The 16,117-nt window shown below is 38.2% G+C and overlaps 1 protein-coding gene across 1 annotated transcript in view; it reads right to left on the minus strand.

Annotated features, from left to right (window-relative positions):
• LOC107294434 (carbonic anhydrase 3-like) overlaps nucleotides 1–15,834 on the minus strand; it is a 22,747-nt gene extending 6,913 nt beyond the window's left edge. Inside the window, exons 1-4 of the mRNA XM_015823665.1 lie at nucleotides 15,780–15,834; nucleotides 12,483–12,680; nucleotides 3,688–3,806; nucleotides 2,481–2,573 (exon numbers count right to left, since the gene is read on the minus strand). Coding sequence (XP_015679151.1) covers nucleotides 2,481–2,573; nucleotides 3,688–3,806; nucleotides 12,483–12,680; nucleotides 15,780–15,834 — 465 coding nt within the window. The remainder of the gene's footprint in view (nucleotides 1–2,480; nucleotides 2,574–3,687; nucleotides 3,807–12,482; nucleotides 12,681–15,779) is intronic.
• Between the last annotated feature and the right edge of the window lie 283 nt (nucleotides 15,835–16,117).

The raw sequence follows: 16,117 nt of genomic DNA on the forward strand, positions 1-16,117 counted from the left end.
AAACATTTCCACTCCCTTATTGTAGGGTCATGGTTCACATCTTCCAATCAACTTGGAAGATGTGATTTACTTCCGGTTTCTTTCTCCCGGGCTATCCTTATGCTCCTCCCTCTTTCTTGGTTGCTGGTTTAACTATATAAATACCAGACAGTTCTGCACATTGTCAAAGCAAGAATATACAGTATTTGCAGCGTTGACAAATAGCAATAAGACTTATATACCACTTCACTGTGCTTTACAACTCTCTCTAAGCAGTTTACAGAGTCAACATATTGCCCCAACAATCTGAGTCCTCATTTTATCAACCTTGGAAGGATGGAAGGCTAAGTCAACCTTGAGCTGATCAGGATCAAACTGCTGACAGTCAGCAGAGTTAGCCTGCAATACTGTATTCTAACCCCTGCACGATGAGATGTACTTCAACACATCTTAATGGTATCAGGTTAGGGAAAGCTGACCTAATGATCCACTCTGCAGTCTCCAAGCCAACTTCCCAGGTCTTAAAGCAGCTTTCTTGCTGCTTTGCAGATATGTTGAATGAATTTCCATAAACCCCAGTCAGTATGGCTCTTTTTCATGCTAGCTGGAAATGTCAAATTCAACATGCAGAAGTCACCAGCTTGGAGGAGGCCTCTCTAAAGTATTAAACATTCTTATCAAGATCTGTACAGATTTTCTTCAAAATCCCAAGTATTAGTGTTGTTGAGTTCAATTGGTGGGGTCATGTATCAAGTATGAATTTTGTATCATGTTTCTGAAGTACAAATGTTAATTACTAATAATACTCTGTATATATTATTGCCTGAAATTGTAACAAAACTGAATATGATTGATAAACTGTTTCTACTATTTACAAAACAATAAGTTCACATCTAGTACAAAGACATGAAAAAGGTATTATGACCTGACCAATTGAACTCAATAGCACCAATCCTCCTTCTTTCAAGAAGCAAGCTTGAAGCAGGACTGTTCCAAGGAATTTGGGGTCTGCAGTTTTGTTTGGATAGTCATCATAGCAGAATATTACTAAAAATCATTATTTGAATACTGTTTTCAACCATTAAAATCCCAAAGAGTCTATGTGGATTGAAAGAACCTACAAATGTTATTGGTTTAAAATAAATAAACAATTCTAAAAGAAGAGAATAAGAAATAGAAAATTTCTGAGATATGACAGATGTGCAATTCCAGGTGTATATATCAATACAATCTATTCCTCTCCAGTCAGTAACTTAATTCCGTTCCATCAAGTTTTCATTCAAAGAAACAGCTACAAGACTTTTCAACATGTGAATATTGCAACGTGACTATAATTGTGTTTTAATTGTATAAATCTACATAACAATAATTAATTGTAATTATTATTGTTATAATAATTACAATTAACGAGGGAGAGGAATTGAAATATTACACTTGATGTTAGCCCAAAGGCTGAGAAATGATGAAGTTGAGAAAACTAACTGCAGCCAGGCATAAATGCTTCTCATTCCTTTTCCCTCATTCTTCAACTCACAACTTTATTCACAAGCATACAAACTTGTGTTTCACCTGCCTGCAATAATTGAGCCACACCATGGCATTTTCAAGAGTTGTACAGAGGAAGCTTCCAAGTTCTTAGCTTACCAAAGCCAATTCTAAGAATGGGTGTGAGTATGTAGGAGAAAAGAAGATAGGAAAATAGCAAGCAGGCGAGAGAGCGGGAGGTGATGTCTGAAGATTGACAGCTATTACAGCCAAACCAGAGGACTATCATTCAATTGCCAGAACCACAAGCTATGGTAAGCAGCACATCCTGATGGAATTCCAGGAACTCGGCTTGGAAGTTCAGCTGGAGTACTCAAAAACAACACTGCTTAAGAGCAGAGCTTGGAGGCTGGAGCTTGGCCTGGAGCTCAGCAGCAACTAGAAAAGAGCATCTCATCCCAACTATTACAAAAGACAAAGATTGTATGCCACTTTACAGACTTTTATTTCAACCAAATATGAAAAGGACTGAATATAAAAGATTGAGTGTTAAAGACACATTTACATGGTGAAATCACCTCGCAAAGCCAAGAAGACTGGAGTTAACCCAGACTAATAGCCTATTATTGGAAAAGGTGTTAACTATAACAAAACACTGTATACAGATTTGTTACACTGTGGTACATCCAGTCCTTGGAAAATGAAGAACATTCACACAGTATTCCATGTATTTGAGGGACACCGTGAATACTATGGTGGACTCTTTCCTCAAGCTTCATTAGAAATTAGAAAGATAAGCTAGTACACTCAGTCCATTAGTATGGCATATGATGGGACAGTAGAAGAAGGTAGAAGATAGGTGTCGGCACTCTGTATGTTAAGGTCCATAACAGCACAAAGATGATATGCATGGTGAAAAACAGATAGCATCAATGTCCAAAACAGATACGATTTTTGGAGCCACAGCTGAAAATTACTGTGAAAATATGCATAAGAAAATAGCAATCAGAACTTACTTGCATTAGAACAGCTACAATAGCCGCCCCATCAGTTTTTCTCAAAGCATCAGCATAATTACTATATGAGGAATTCCAGTGTATCAAATGAATCTAAAAGCAAGGAAAACATTATAGTTAGATATCAAAACAGGCCTTAATGGAACTTGGCAAAATTTCATAAAATTCTTTGCATTTTCCAATATCTATCTGAATCTTATCAATGAAATGAAAATCAAGTTAAACATTTTAAAAAGTTAAAAATAAGAAACATACAAACTGTATTATGCATTATCTAAGTATTTTTGTTCTTTTAGAAAAAATGTTTAAAATGATAGGGTCAAAAGGTAAGATTACACAAAATTGCCAAATTTACATTAAACGGTTTTGATACTACCATTTTTCTCCAACCAAACATCTTTCAGACTATAATTCTCAGACAATATGAGCAATGGCCAAACAAATCTGAAATTATGAGTCATCACATACCTTTGGAAGCATATAAAATATATTGAACACCCATGGTTTAATTATTTTCAGGATAACATCAAAATACTATAAAAATTCCCATTAGTGGTGCTTTCAACATATCAAGTTGTAACGACTGACAAATAATATATATAGACTTTTTACATATTACATATTCTGAGACAGGACATCTTTTATGAATAAATGCATATGCATCTACATGTATATATGTAATTAGCACCTGTTTTGATAAATGCGCCCAGCCAATTTCCATTTTCATTTTAAAAAAGAACGCTGCATCAATCACTATGTATGCTGGTTATATAGATATCCTCATCTGTATACTGACACAGATATTGATGCTACTACCCCAGTCTTCTTATATTCTCCGGTCATTTGGGAGTCTTGAAAAGAACACATCTGAACTTTCAAATTGAGATCCAACCCTATTCTGCGTGTCAATTGGAGTTTGAATTATTATTTATTCACCAGAAGAAATAACTTGTTTCTTTGCCTAGGACAAGTTAATTCAAAGACTTAACATGTTAACACTGAAAGCATGCATGGAACATTAAATCTGATGTCCTTTATCTCTGGCCACCAACCATGAACCCTGGTGGAACCTGATTGAAACTGCAATTCATCCACATCTAGAGGACAACTGGCTTCCCATCTCTGCTAAGCCTTTATTAGACTATCTGCACCTGGTTTTCTACTGATAAGGGGAGATCTTCCAGTATTTTCCACAGAACCTACTCACCTCTCCTGCATGCCTTTTTGCATCCACCACATGTTCTGAGCCTTTTTCACTGGTAGAACCCCAGTGGATGTTAAGGTGACGGAGCCTGTAAATCCCAGGAAGTGGTCCTCCCCTAATCACTGCAAAGAATATTCTAGATTAACAGGAGATTTTGCTGTGCTATAACACACGGTACAACCATAAAGTAAGATGAGCATTTATGAACATCTCTTGCCAATATTACTGATGGCAAAGGGGACATCTCATCTTCCACTGCATTTCCAATCCAATGTTCATAAGACAGGGCATCTTTAGTCAACCACCTACCTTTAGCACATTGGCAGGTGTATGTTGTGACATTTAGTATCCTTTTTTTCTGCTTTAAGATTCCAAGTTGTATCAAGTGATTGGTTTAGCCATAACTGAAAATATTCTAGGAAATATTTTGATGGAGAAGAACAATGTCCATTGCTTTGGCCAGAGCCATGCTATTCCCCCACACCCAACTGATCATCAGATTGAGTATTATAGTGTTTTGCCATGATATTTTGCCAATATTAGGAACAATGCATGTACAAGATACAAATTGTCATCTAACAGTAGATGCCAATTATGAACAGGCAGTATGACTGAATTTACACATTTGTCACTTCTGATTTAATTAACTTTTTGCACCTTAGGTTAGACTGGCCTTTGGCCAAAATTTATATCCTTCCTATCTATAAATCTTGTCTTTCCACTTAATGAAGAACTATATGTAGTAACTAGAAAGGATCTGAAATGTAAGGTAACTTTTCATATCACAGAAAAGTGTTTGGGAATTTCCTATATGTAACACTTTATTCAGTCGATGAACAGCAAAAAAATTAAATATTGCAACATGAAAGATAAATCAAATAGAGCCAGTTTGGTTTAATTATTAAAGCACCAGGATAGAAACTAGAAGAGTGTAGTTCTAATCTTGCCTTAGGCATGAAAGCCAGCTGGGTGACTTTGACCCAGTCACTCTCTCTCTCTCTCTCTCTCTCTCTCTCTCTCTCTCTCTCTCTCTCTCTCTCTCTCTCTCTCTCTCTCTCTCTCTCTCTCTCTCTCTCTCTCTCTCTCTCAGCCCAATTTACCTCCCAGTGTTGTTGCAGGGAAAATAGGAGGAGAAAGGAGTACTAGGGTTAGGATTACGAAGGCAGAGGAACACATTTCAGTTGTAAAGCTGTACTAATTAGGGTTGCAATGTTTCCCTTGGATCTCCCTCCCACTTTACTTGGGGTAACCAAGATTGAATTTGCCCAGTCACTTCTACTCCACCTCTGTTGAGGCCCAGGTTTCCTGTTAAAAAAAATGTATCAAATCACATTACGTAATCAAAGAAAGGATGGTCTTTTCATAGTTCTGACCAGCCTGCTATATTCCAAATTAATAGGGAAATCACATGAGCATCTGGTAAGAGTAATATGAGCAGGTTTTAGCAAGCCAATGTTGTAAGAGCATAATGTTGGGATGGTGAACCAGAGAAGGTCAGCAGGACCTCTGCCAAGCAAATCCTGTGGTTGCTCATGGAAATCCACTTCTCTGGTGATAAAGTTGGCACCATCCAATAGTACTTGCATCGCGGCAACTTCATTCAGTGTTCTTGGATGTGGAGTTCAGGTATTATGATGATCCTGCATGGGATCTACTAAGGAGGGGTTATTTATAATCATTGAGGAATATGTCAATAAGTTTCCATACAAGTCTTAGGCTGGTGTGATACGGAAATGCTTTAGGGGCAAATGTGTGGCTCTCTTCCTCATCACCAAGGGCACCTGGACTCAAGCTGATTTTCACAGATGATTCTGTAGGGGATTTTTCTGATTTGCAGTTATGGACCTTGTAAGGAACTCAATATAGAGAATATCTCCTCAATAGTATGTTTTAAATACATAAAACCAATTATCATTATTAATTAGAAAAACATTTTAAAAGTTTTATTTAAAAATTAATTATAAAAACATTATAAAAAATTAAAATTATTAAAAAAAACAGAACAAGCAGGAAATAACAGCAAAGGATGTTAATAATGGCATAATCAGGTCTTAAGGGATTGTGAAACTCGAAAGTGATGAGGCCAGTGTCACCTCAGAGTAGATTCTACAATGTGGGCACACCACAGAAAAGGCCATCACCTCGGGCCCCTAGCTTCCTAGCTGACAGAACCTACAGTATAACATACTCTCTCTGCTAGAGTCTGGTGGAACAGGCAGCTAGAGATGGGAAATCTTCAAGAAACCCAGCCCCTACCATGACAGGCTTTAAAGGTCAACAAAGTATCATGAATTGGAGTCAGAAAGAGACAGGTAACCAATGCAGCTCGAAAAGCACACACAATTGCTCATGATACCACATTTTGCAGCAGCTGAAGTTTCCAGTTACTCATCAAGGACAGACCCATGCACAGCACATTGCTGCAGTCTAACTCAGAGGTCATCAGGGCTTGAGTGACCATGAATAGGGTCCTTTGATCCAGGAAAAGACGCAACTGGCACACAAAACAAAGTTGTGCAAAGGTCCTGCTAGCCAAGATTGCCACCTGCTCACTGAACCAGAGTGATGAGTCCAGGAGAACCCCCTCAGATTGTGTAGAAGGTCTGTTTAGGATAATGCAATCCCATCCAGCACCAAAGATGGTACAGTTCCATTACCAGGAGTTCTCAAAATCCAAAGCCAATCAGTCTTCCCAGGGTTCAGTTGAAGCCTGTTGTTCCCCATCCAGACCCTCACAGCCTCCAGGCACTGCGATAAAACATCCACAGCATCACTAAACTTGTCAGGAGCAGAGATGTACAACTGGATGTCATCAGCATATTGATCATACATCACCCTATGGCAATGGATGAGCTCACCCAGTGTCTCATGTAGATGTTAAATAGGAGGATAAAGAACACCAACTCTTGGAGCATACCACATATAGGAGCCTGAGGGCAGGATCTCTCTTCCCCAATCACCACCAACTGGAATTAACCCTGAAAACCAGCCAAACATCATGCCACTCTCCCCCTGTCTTTTGAGTCAATCCAGAGGGATACTGAAAGCTGCCGAGAGGCCAAGTAAGGTAAGTATGGACCCACATCCACCATCACACCCACACTAGAGATCAAAATCGTGACCAATGCTGTTTCCATTCCATTCCCAGGTCTGAATCCTGATTGAAAAGGATCCAGGTAATTAAAATATACCATTATAAAGGAACATGAAAGTGAAAGGCAGCAGCTCAGAAAAGTATGTGTTGCTGGACTGATGCCATGGCTTTCTCCTCCTGACGTTTTTCTCCTACATATTTTTAAAAGATGCTCAGTATAACACATAAGCCAAGATAATGACAATGTAATTCTACACTGTGTCCACTTCTGTAGTCAGACGAGAAGGTCTAATTTATTAAGATTATATTTCCCTGTCTCAATGTCAATGTCAATTAAGGGAAATGCAACCAGTGAATGAACTTATAGGCAGAACTGTACAAAAGCATTGTGCACTTCATCCCCAAGGCAAGCACCAGACAGGACAGAAGTCATATGATATGGATTGACCGACTACTTGGTATGGCCTTCTAGCTATGGAAAAAAATTATTTGCATGAAAAAAATCAGTATCAAACTATTTCCAACATATCAATAAAATTCTTCTCTCAATTTGCACTCAACTGAGCTATAAAGAGCTACAGTTTCACACAACTGCTTCCTGCACAATTAGATCTCTATGTATTGTATTTAGTTTTAGATACAGTCATGAAAATACCTAAGTAATTTCTGAAATGCTCATAACTTCTCTGAGTACTTATGTCTAATTTTTCACATTTTGATGCCATTATTACCAACCTATATGTCTATGCCATTGGACTGTGGACTAATTACCACCAAATTTCCAAGGAGTCAGTGACTATCCTTTTTGCAGACTTGCTTAAACCTCTCATTAGTTATATAACTGAATATATATTTTTCTTTTTTTTGTTGTTGTTTGCTTGCTGCTTCTTTAACAGAGAAGAAAAATAAACAGGGAGCCTTGTGATTTTGTGCTGTCTGGATAAAAAAATAACATGGCATCTTCTAAGTGTACACTAATTCCAATAGCATACATCATCTATTAAATATGAAGGAAACAGGCTATTTTTCAGGGTGTAGGGTGGCCATGTATGCAATTATCTTATCATGCATCTTGCTATCACCTGAAGCAAGTACTCCACATTGTTCACCAATAGGGCCAGCCTTGAAGAGAGTAAGTGTAGAAGGACAATTTTGTTCCAAGAGTTTCTTTACTAAGAACATTAAAGAATATGGAGTCACGTGACCTGGTTCTTCCTCAATTTAAACAATTTTTAAAAGTAAAATAAACAATCCAAATATGCAACAAGTATATAGGGACAGTCCTTGCAAGCTCAGCCAATGATCATTTCAGGCTTTTATAAAATTATCCTTCAAATAAAGGTGAACATAGTTTCTGGAGGTCCATTCCTAGATTTCCCTTTCCTGTGTTAGTATTTTTAAGAGAGTATAAAAGCATCCTTTAATACATCATTAAAGAAAAAAAATGCAAATTATATTACATCACTTATTTGAACTTATAGTGTATAGGTCTAGATTTAAATATAGTTATAATTTGAACAATTTATAGATAAGTACCCTCACAATACTAAGCAATGCTGGAACCAAGTGAATGATATGCCTGTTCCACATGCTAGCCAGATGCTAATTATAATAGTAATTGTCAAGGTGCATCCATTCCTTCTGCTTATAGGACTTAATATAGATAGCCCTTCACACAGAAGATGTCTTCAAACAGTAGACTATTCTCTATAAAAATAAAATAGGAAAGTACTCTACTACAATGGTTTGCCAAAGCTAAGCCAATTTGATCAAAATCTCAGTAAACCCAAAGTCATGTTTAAGCAACAACTCTATTATGGTAGGATCTGCAACTTCCTCATTAACTCACTCCACCCAGTTTTAAATTCTATTCAGTTCAATTCAGATCTGTATAATTCATTGCTGTTCAATGTGGTGATAGACACCAATTTAGACAGTTTTTAAAAGAATAAAGAAGATAGGTATATCAATGGGTATTCTATTTTCTGATTCATATGCAGCATACTTGAAAGCCAGCTGCAAAGGAGGAATAGTGAAAAAAGTACTTTTCTGTCCATCCTGTACAGTTATTTAATGTACTTGGTTGGATACTATTTATTTGCATAAAAATAAAGGCAAATGCTCCATTCTTCAGGCATGGAATAAATCTATTAATAACTTGCCAATAAAAACCTTCAAATGCTCATCTATTGTCCTCACAGCAAAAGAGAGGAATTTAAACCCATGCATTTTTCTTAACGGCAACATTTTTATGACAATAGTCTAGGTTAGTGTTCCCCAACCTTTTTGGCCCCAGGGACCAGTTTCATGGAAGACATTTTTTCCACAGACCAGTGGGGGGGGGTAGGAGTGTGCAACCTAGATCCCTCTCATGTGCAGTTTACAGCAGGGCAGGGGAGTGGCTGCAAATACAGATGAGGCTTCACTCAGTCACCCACTGCTCACCTCCAGCTGGACAGCCTGGTTCCTGACAGCCTGAGGACCATACTAGTCCAGGGCCCCGGAGTTGGGGACCCCTGGTCTAGGTCACATAAAAAGCAACTTTTTAAAGCCTTTTTTTTTTTTTTTTTTACAAAAAACAACAACTATAGTACTCTAATTCTGTCAGTTCCTAACAAAACACTACAACACTGAATAATATTTTGTATAAAGTACTTTGAAAATTCATTATAAAAAAAATCCTTAGTACATTGTGGTATCAGTGAATGGCACTGATTGAGCAAGCCAGGAATGTTATCCCGCTTCACATAAAGTCATGGGAAGACCACACTATATTGATACAAAGGTTTGAAAAAGCTTCATATATTGTCAGATTTACAGTAACAGGTGAGAACCACAAGTGAAAAAAAAGGAAGCTCAGCCCTCCCTTAGGGACAAGTGATGGCTTTGCAGTTTTGTTTTATGATTAAAAAAAAAATAAACAGTATAACACAGTTGGCCATGTCAATAACAATGCAATTAACAGGTCCAAGAATAAATAGACAATTGGCATGTTCTTTGAACATAACGGTCAATAAAGTCAGCTAAGAACTTTTGACAATGATATGGTGGACTTTTCTGAGATGGAAATGCCTATCTAAAATACTGCTCATTTTCATAATGCCCAAGAGTGCCATTTATTTCATGAATTCAGGTCATGTTGAATTCAAAGAGAAGAGATTATTGTAGCATAGCATTCTGGAAACAAATCTCGGTTTTGACCTAAATTGCCCCTGCCCATGAGTTTTAACTCTAGGCCTCCTGAGATTCTAGCCGCACATTCTTTTGCAGCCTAAAAAGGAGAAAGCACCCGACTCCGGTGGGCAGAAAGCTGATCACTACCGCAATCCCAGAGGGCCTTTGTTTGAAGCAACATTCAAGTCTTTTGACTGCCAGCAATAGCATGGAATTTCAGAGTTAATGCTACCACAGAGCTCAACCTTTTGTGTCAGAGCATTGCTGGTCTCTCACCAGTGATTAATATCTATGTACTTGAATACCCGAGGATAAAAGATATGTTAAGCATAGGGCAAAAGGCTTAGCTTTGTCTTTTCTTTAGCTGGCATTGTGATGTTGGCCAGTCCAGAACAACACCATCTCTCCCTTTCAGCTTTGGAATTCTGTTCATTTTGATTGGTGGTACTGAAGCACTCATACAAAAGGACATCATAATCAATTAAATGTAATGATGCAAAAAAAATATATCCAAGGGCTACAGTACATGAGGAAGGGATACATTCCATTGTAGCCATACAATGCAAAGTGACAAAGGGAACAAAAAGGCACATGATTTGTTCCTTCTCACAAGAGCATGAATAGCAGATACTCCAATGAAAAAATGTAACCTTATAGCCAAGAATTCACTCCAACAAGAGAGTAGATAAGAACCGCCATAAAGGAAAATACAAAATACAAATATTACATTGACACTGCAGCAATGCAGACACACAAAAGCAAGAAAATACATTTCTGTACATGAGTGTGCAGAGGTTCTAATCCTTAAACATTTGAAAGCACTTACAGTCCATGAGGACTGTATCTTAACTGTGCTGTTAAAACAAGCCTTACAATCATATCACTGGTCCAAGTATGGTCAGTTTTCCAACATTTCTTTTAAAAGCAAAAAACTGCTGTTCTGCAACTCCTTTTCCACTTTCTGAGAAAAGGTTGTTGCTCTCACCCTATACCAGAAAATAAAAATCAGCTTCATGGACAATGCCATGGACTAATGAGAAAATTTTGATATTTAACCACAGATGCATATGGAAAGAATCGTACAGATCACAGTAAAATGGCATTCTTGCAATCTATTTCCATGTGAATTGCAAGTCTAGGGATTAATCTAATCAAATATTGTGGCAGAAAAGACTAACACCCAAAATCATCTTCTAAAGGCTTTAAAATAGTTAAATGAAACTATTGGAAATATAGAGTAGGATTCATTCCAAAGCAAGCAGAACTGAATCAAGTGATGTACAATTTGGCTGTTTGGAATTTTTGCTGACTAGAAATTGTTTATTGCATTTACCTAACTGTTCATTATAAGACTTATTTTATGTTTATTCTTAAATTTCTTTCTGCACTTGTGACTTGTTCCTTGTTTTGTGATTGCTTTGTAAGCAGCTTTACCCTCTTTTGAATAGAAAAGGCAGAATTGATTTCTCTCTCTCTCTCTCTCTCTCTCTCTCTCTCTCTCTCTCTCTCTCTCTCTCTCTCTCTCTCTTATATAAACAAATTATACACATTTCCATTAGGGGAGAAAGCAGAGGAAGGAGGTAGAGGCAAGACAAAAATAGAAAAATTATAATGAACAAGATTCTAATTTAAAAGGCTGGGAAAGGCAACAGGAAAGAGTAGAATAAGATGATCACCAGTAGGGTGAATGGACTCAATTACAACAGCAAGGAATGCAACCCCTTGGAGGAGCTGAAAGATCAGATTAGGGACAGACCATCAAGGAAATTGATCTGTGTAGTTGCTAAATGTTGACAATGACTTAATGGCATGTTATCAATCAATCTGACATGAAAGTATAGTAGTGCTTATGATTTTTAATAAAATTGACAGTTAGTGACTTCCTATGTGAGTTGGTGGGTGGGAAGTTGGAGCCTTTGAGCCAGTTTTTTTTTATTACTGGCAACTGTCTGAACAAGTCCCTGCAGTTTTCTCCACAAGAGTCTGGAAGTGGTTTGCCACTGCTTCCTTTCTAGAGAGGAGAACTGGCTCAAGGTCACCCAGCTGGTTTTGTGCCTAAGTTAGGACTAGAACTCATAGTCTTATGGTTTCTAACCTGATGCCTTAACTACTACACCATCCTGGCTCTCTACTTTAATGCACTCCAATTCAATTACATGTGATCAGATTGGGATGCAAAATCAGGAGGACTGCATCTATCATTCTACAACACAGAATAAACACTGAAGGACAGAATAGGAACAAAATCCCAACTTTGCTGAAAAACATTGGGTTTCAAATGTTTGCAGACTTACTGCAAATTGACTGGTGACATGGATGGCATATCTCTCGAAATTGGGAAAATATCCCTAGAGGCAGAGGAAAGTAAATAATCCAACAAGCACAATATGCAACAAATCACTCATCTTCCATCAGCTGTTTCTGTGTTTGGGAGATGAAGCCTTCCTTAGAAGATTATTTCAAGATTATTATTTTATTTTGTAGGCTTAACCGCGATTACTTTTGCAAACATTTACCAAAGTAAACTTACCTGAGCGATCAAAAGTGTCATCAAATCCAATCCGCAGTGTTTTCCCAGTGTTTCTTATGTTCTTAGCTGCACCTGGATCATAGCCAGTAAACCAAGGCAGAAGAGCAGGATCTTTGAAGACATCTTTGCTAAGAATTGCAACAGGTGACTGGTTGTTCCCTTTGGCTATGGGGTAAGTTTCATGCCAGTGATCAGGTCCTGGGATGGAAACAAAGGTGTGTCATATTCTGTACCATATGGCAGCCTTTCCCAACAAGTTGCCCTTCAGCTATTTTGATATTCTAGCCCCAGATGGCTACAATGCCTGTTCCAACACCTGAAGGACATGAGGCTGGAAAAGTCAAATGAACAATGTTAAGCACTGCCCTATCCCAAGACGATTTAGTCTTTACAATTACTTCTTAAAGGGTTTTTAAATCTTGGAGGCAATGACTACTGTTACAGTTTCAATCACCCTTTCTATTCCTTATTAGAAAACAAGAAATTAAAACTAGATTTGAATTTAAAACAAAGCCTGCAATCCTACATAATCTGACAGGAAATTGCACCAGACTCAATGAGGTTTCCTTCATATAGATTCATGTAGAAAAAAAAATTAAAAAACATGCAGTGCTATTGATAATTTTCACACTGCATAAACTTTTGCTAATTAGATGCAAAATGGGTGAAGTGGCTAAATACCTTCCATCAAATTTCTGTATTAGGAAAACTTTCATTTATTTAAAATTCAAAGAACATTGTTGAGACTGTATGATCATCATAGGAATAACAGACAATAAGGATTCTGCTTAGATTTCTTCATCAAGTCCACTTTCTTGAGTAAAGCAAAAAATCCATTTGGAAATCAGTTCTGCATATATGCAGTATAAAGTTCCAATGTGATTCCCTGGAAATCTTAAAACAACAATTTTTTGATGTCTACTAAAAATAGGCCACATTAAAGTCAAAGGGGCTTTTATTCAAGTGCAATTAATTTAGAACAGGTAGGATAGCAAAACTATATATTTCTAAGAAGTGGCAGAGTTACTATAGCAGCACTTAATTGTAGGCAGAGGCACAGTGTTATACAAAGCAGTGAATCGTGTTTTTTATTGCTATATATTCAAGCCTGGGATCTAAGTGAAAAACAGGTTCTGGAATGTCATTCTGAGTGCACAGACTAATCCTGCCTCCTCCCATGGGGTATCCTTCAGAGGTTTTTTCCTGCTGATTGGGAATGACCAGAGTACTACTAGAGTAGAGAAAGGTGTTGCGTATTTACTTTCAGTGAAGACTTATTATTGGGCTGGGAATGATTAACTGGGGAAAACGGGCATTCCCACATGGAAGAATTTCCCCTTCTCTCAAGAAGAATGTTATAGCGGGGGGGGGGGGAACCTGATCTCACCCATCAGGCAGTTACCACAATAGTCCTCCTGAAAGCCTTTTCTATTTCAAGTGCATTTATTAAATTGTAGACTCATAAGCAAAAAATGTTCCCCTTGGTGCGAAATTTCTTTTTTTCTCTCTCCTATTTTTCTTTCTTTTTCTTTTTTCTTTTCAATTTTACTGCGTTATTATAAAACATAAAATATTGAGTCCATGGAAATGTATACAATATTGACTGGAGACTATTGATACTCTCATACTTAGATAATTTAAACTTTTAAAAATAAAGCTGTTTATTTCAGTATTACTCATCATTTCTAAAATGCCAATATTGATAGGATAAAGTTGTTTAAATTAAAACCAAACATCATATTAAGAACAAATGCAAAATGCACCAAACAATTTGTTATACATAGTATAATGTATATGCTATGTATGTATATGTTTGTTATACATGGTATTAAGTATTAAGTTTCAATCTTAAACTTAATACTTAAATACTACAGTCTCCACTGTATTTCTATATATGATTATTTGAGCAAAACTGTTTTCTTCAGCATTGAAATGTTAAGGCACTCTGTTATTCTCATTAAATATACTAATTATTGTTAAAAACAATAAGATAGAATGCTTTCACATTTCAGGCATATTATCATTAATATTATTATTGTACTAATAAAAAGAACAAAAGCAACAGTAGTGGGATATACACCCTTATTTGCATACACACACAACAGGGATAGGCAAGTTGAACCCTCCACATATTTTAGTCTGTAAACTGCCATCAGTTCCAGCCTGCAAGGGCAACAGGAGGGAGCCATGGAAATCATAACCCAACACATTTGCAACCATTTGGGGGGAAATAGTTGCAAAGGCCATTCATAAAAAGATGGTCTGCTCTTACACTTCAGACCTTTAACAGAGATTACAGCCTTTTTATCCTGAAATCTCTCCTACACAGGAAAGGGGTTCAGAAAGTCAAGATGGCAGCCGTAATACGCAATCAAAACCCAGCCCTTTTTTTACATGGGTCACAATGCACATTAAAAAGGCTTTGATTGCATGTTTGACTTTTTTGACATACACACGTATGCAACACCCCAAGTATCCCATTGCTATAGTTAATCTGCTGCTACAGGATACAACAAGTGAGTGCCAGGAAGTCTCCTGTGTGTCCAGCATTAGAAGAAAGGTGTGATAAACAGATCAATCTTTTAAGAAGATAGAGTGTTACATGGTTTTCCTATGATAATAAATAAAAATAAAAATTGTTCGCCTCTCAGCCAAGAAAGGCAGGTAATTTTGTAGTAAAAAAGGGGCTTATTTTCAGTCTTTGGCATCCTCATTTACTAACAAGGATGAGGCAGTAAACAAGGGCAGTCTTCCATCAAAAATCCAGAAAAGTCCAAAATTCATTCCTAAAATAGATATGCAAGCAATCTGATTAATTTGGCTTCCCAAATATATTCAATCTAAGGAAGAACCCCTTAGCCTTTGCAAGTTGCTTTCACGATATCACTCCAAGCAACATTTCTTAAACATCCTTCACCGGAATGAACAAGAACTCCAAGAAATCTACAGCCAGGTGTTCAGTGGGGATGATAGGGGTTGTGATCCATCATGCCTGCAATGCACCCCAAAAAGGAAAGCCTGATGGGGAAAAAACTGTCTTTGAGAACTTATGCCCTATTTGATAGCATCAAAAAGAGTCGAGGGACCAGATAAGGCGACCTCTCGGAGCGACCCGAATCCCACTCCCGAGAGATTGGGGAAAGGCTCGGTTCCCCGGTTCAGCTGAATGCTGCGGGGAGCCACGGAGCTGCGAGGGGGACTCCTGCCCCGGATAGCCTCGCTCGGTTGGAGGGGGGGGCAGTTAGAGGGGCCGTGGCGGGATGGAAAGCCGCCGCCTGGGGACTTCTTCCCACTCACCGTTTTCCTTGCTGTAGCCCCAGGTCAGGGCTTCGCCGGTAGACTGCTTGCGCATCGTCTTCTCTGGCGGGCTTCAGCACCGCTGGCCGCGAACTTCTGACGCCCCAGCCATTTATAGGGCTCAGCGGACTCCAGCCTTGGGACAGCCCGGCGTCGGAGGCGGAGGAGCCGAAAGACCATTTACAGCCGGAGGCCGGAGGGGGGAGCTACGCACCAGCGCGGGTTTTCCCCGAAACCTGGAGCGTCCCTTCAGTTGGGCCTGTGGGCGGCTGGAAGAACGCTCAGCTTAAGAGAAGACGAGCTCAACCGATTTTTCTGTATCTTCCTTAGGATCCGGC

The sequence above is a fragment of the Protobothrops mucrosquamatus genome, unplaced genomic scaffold, assembly GCF_001527695.2.
Source record: "Protobothrops mucrosquamatus isolate PMUCROS unplaced genomic scaffold, P.Mucros_1.0 scaffold1944, whole genome shotgun sequence".
Classification (NCBI taxonomy): domain Eukaryota; kingdom Metazoa; phylum Chordata; class Lepidosauria; order Squamata; family Viperidae; genus Protobothrops; species Protobothrops mucrosquamatus.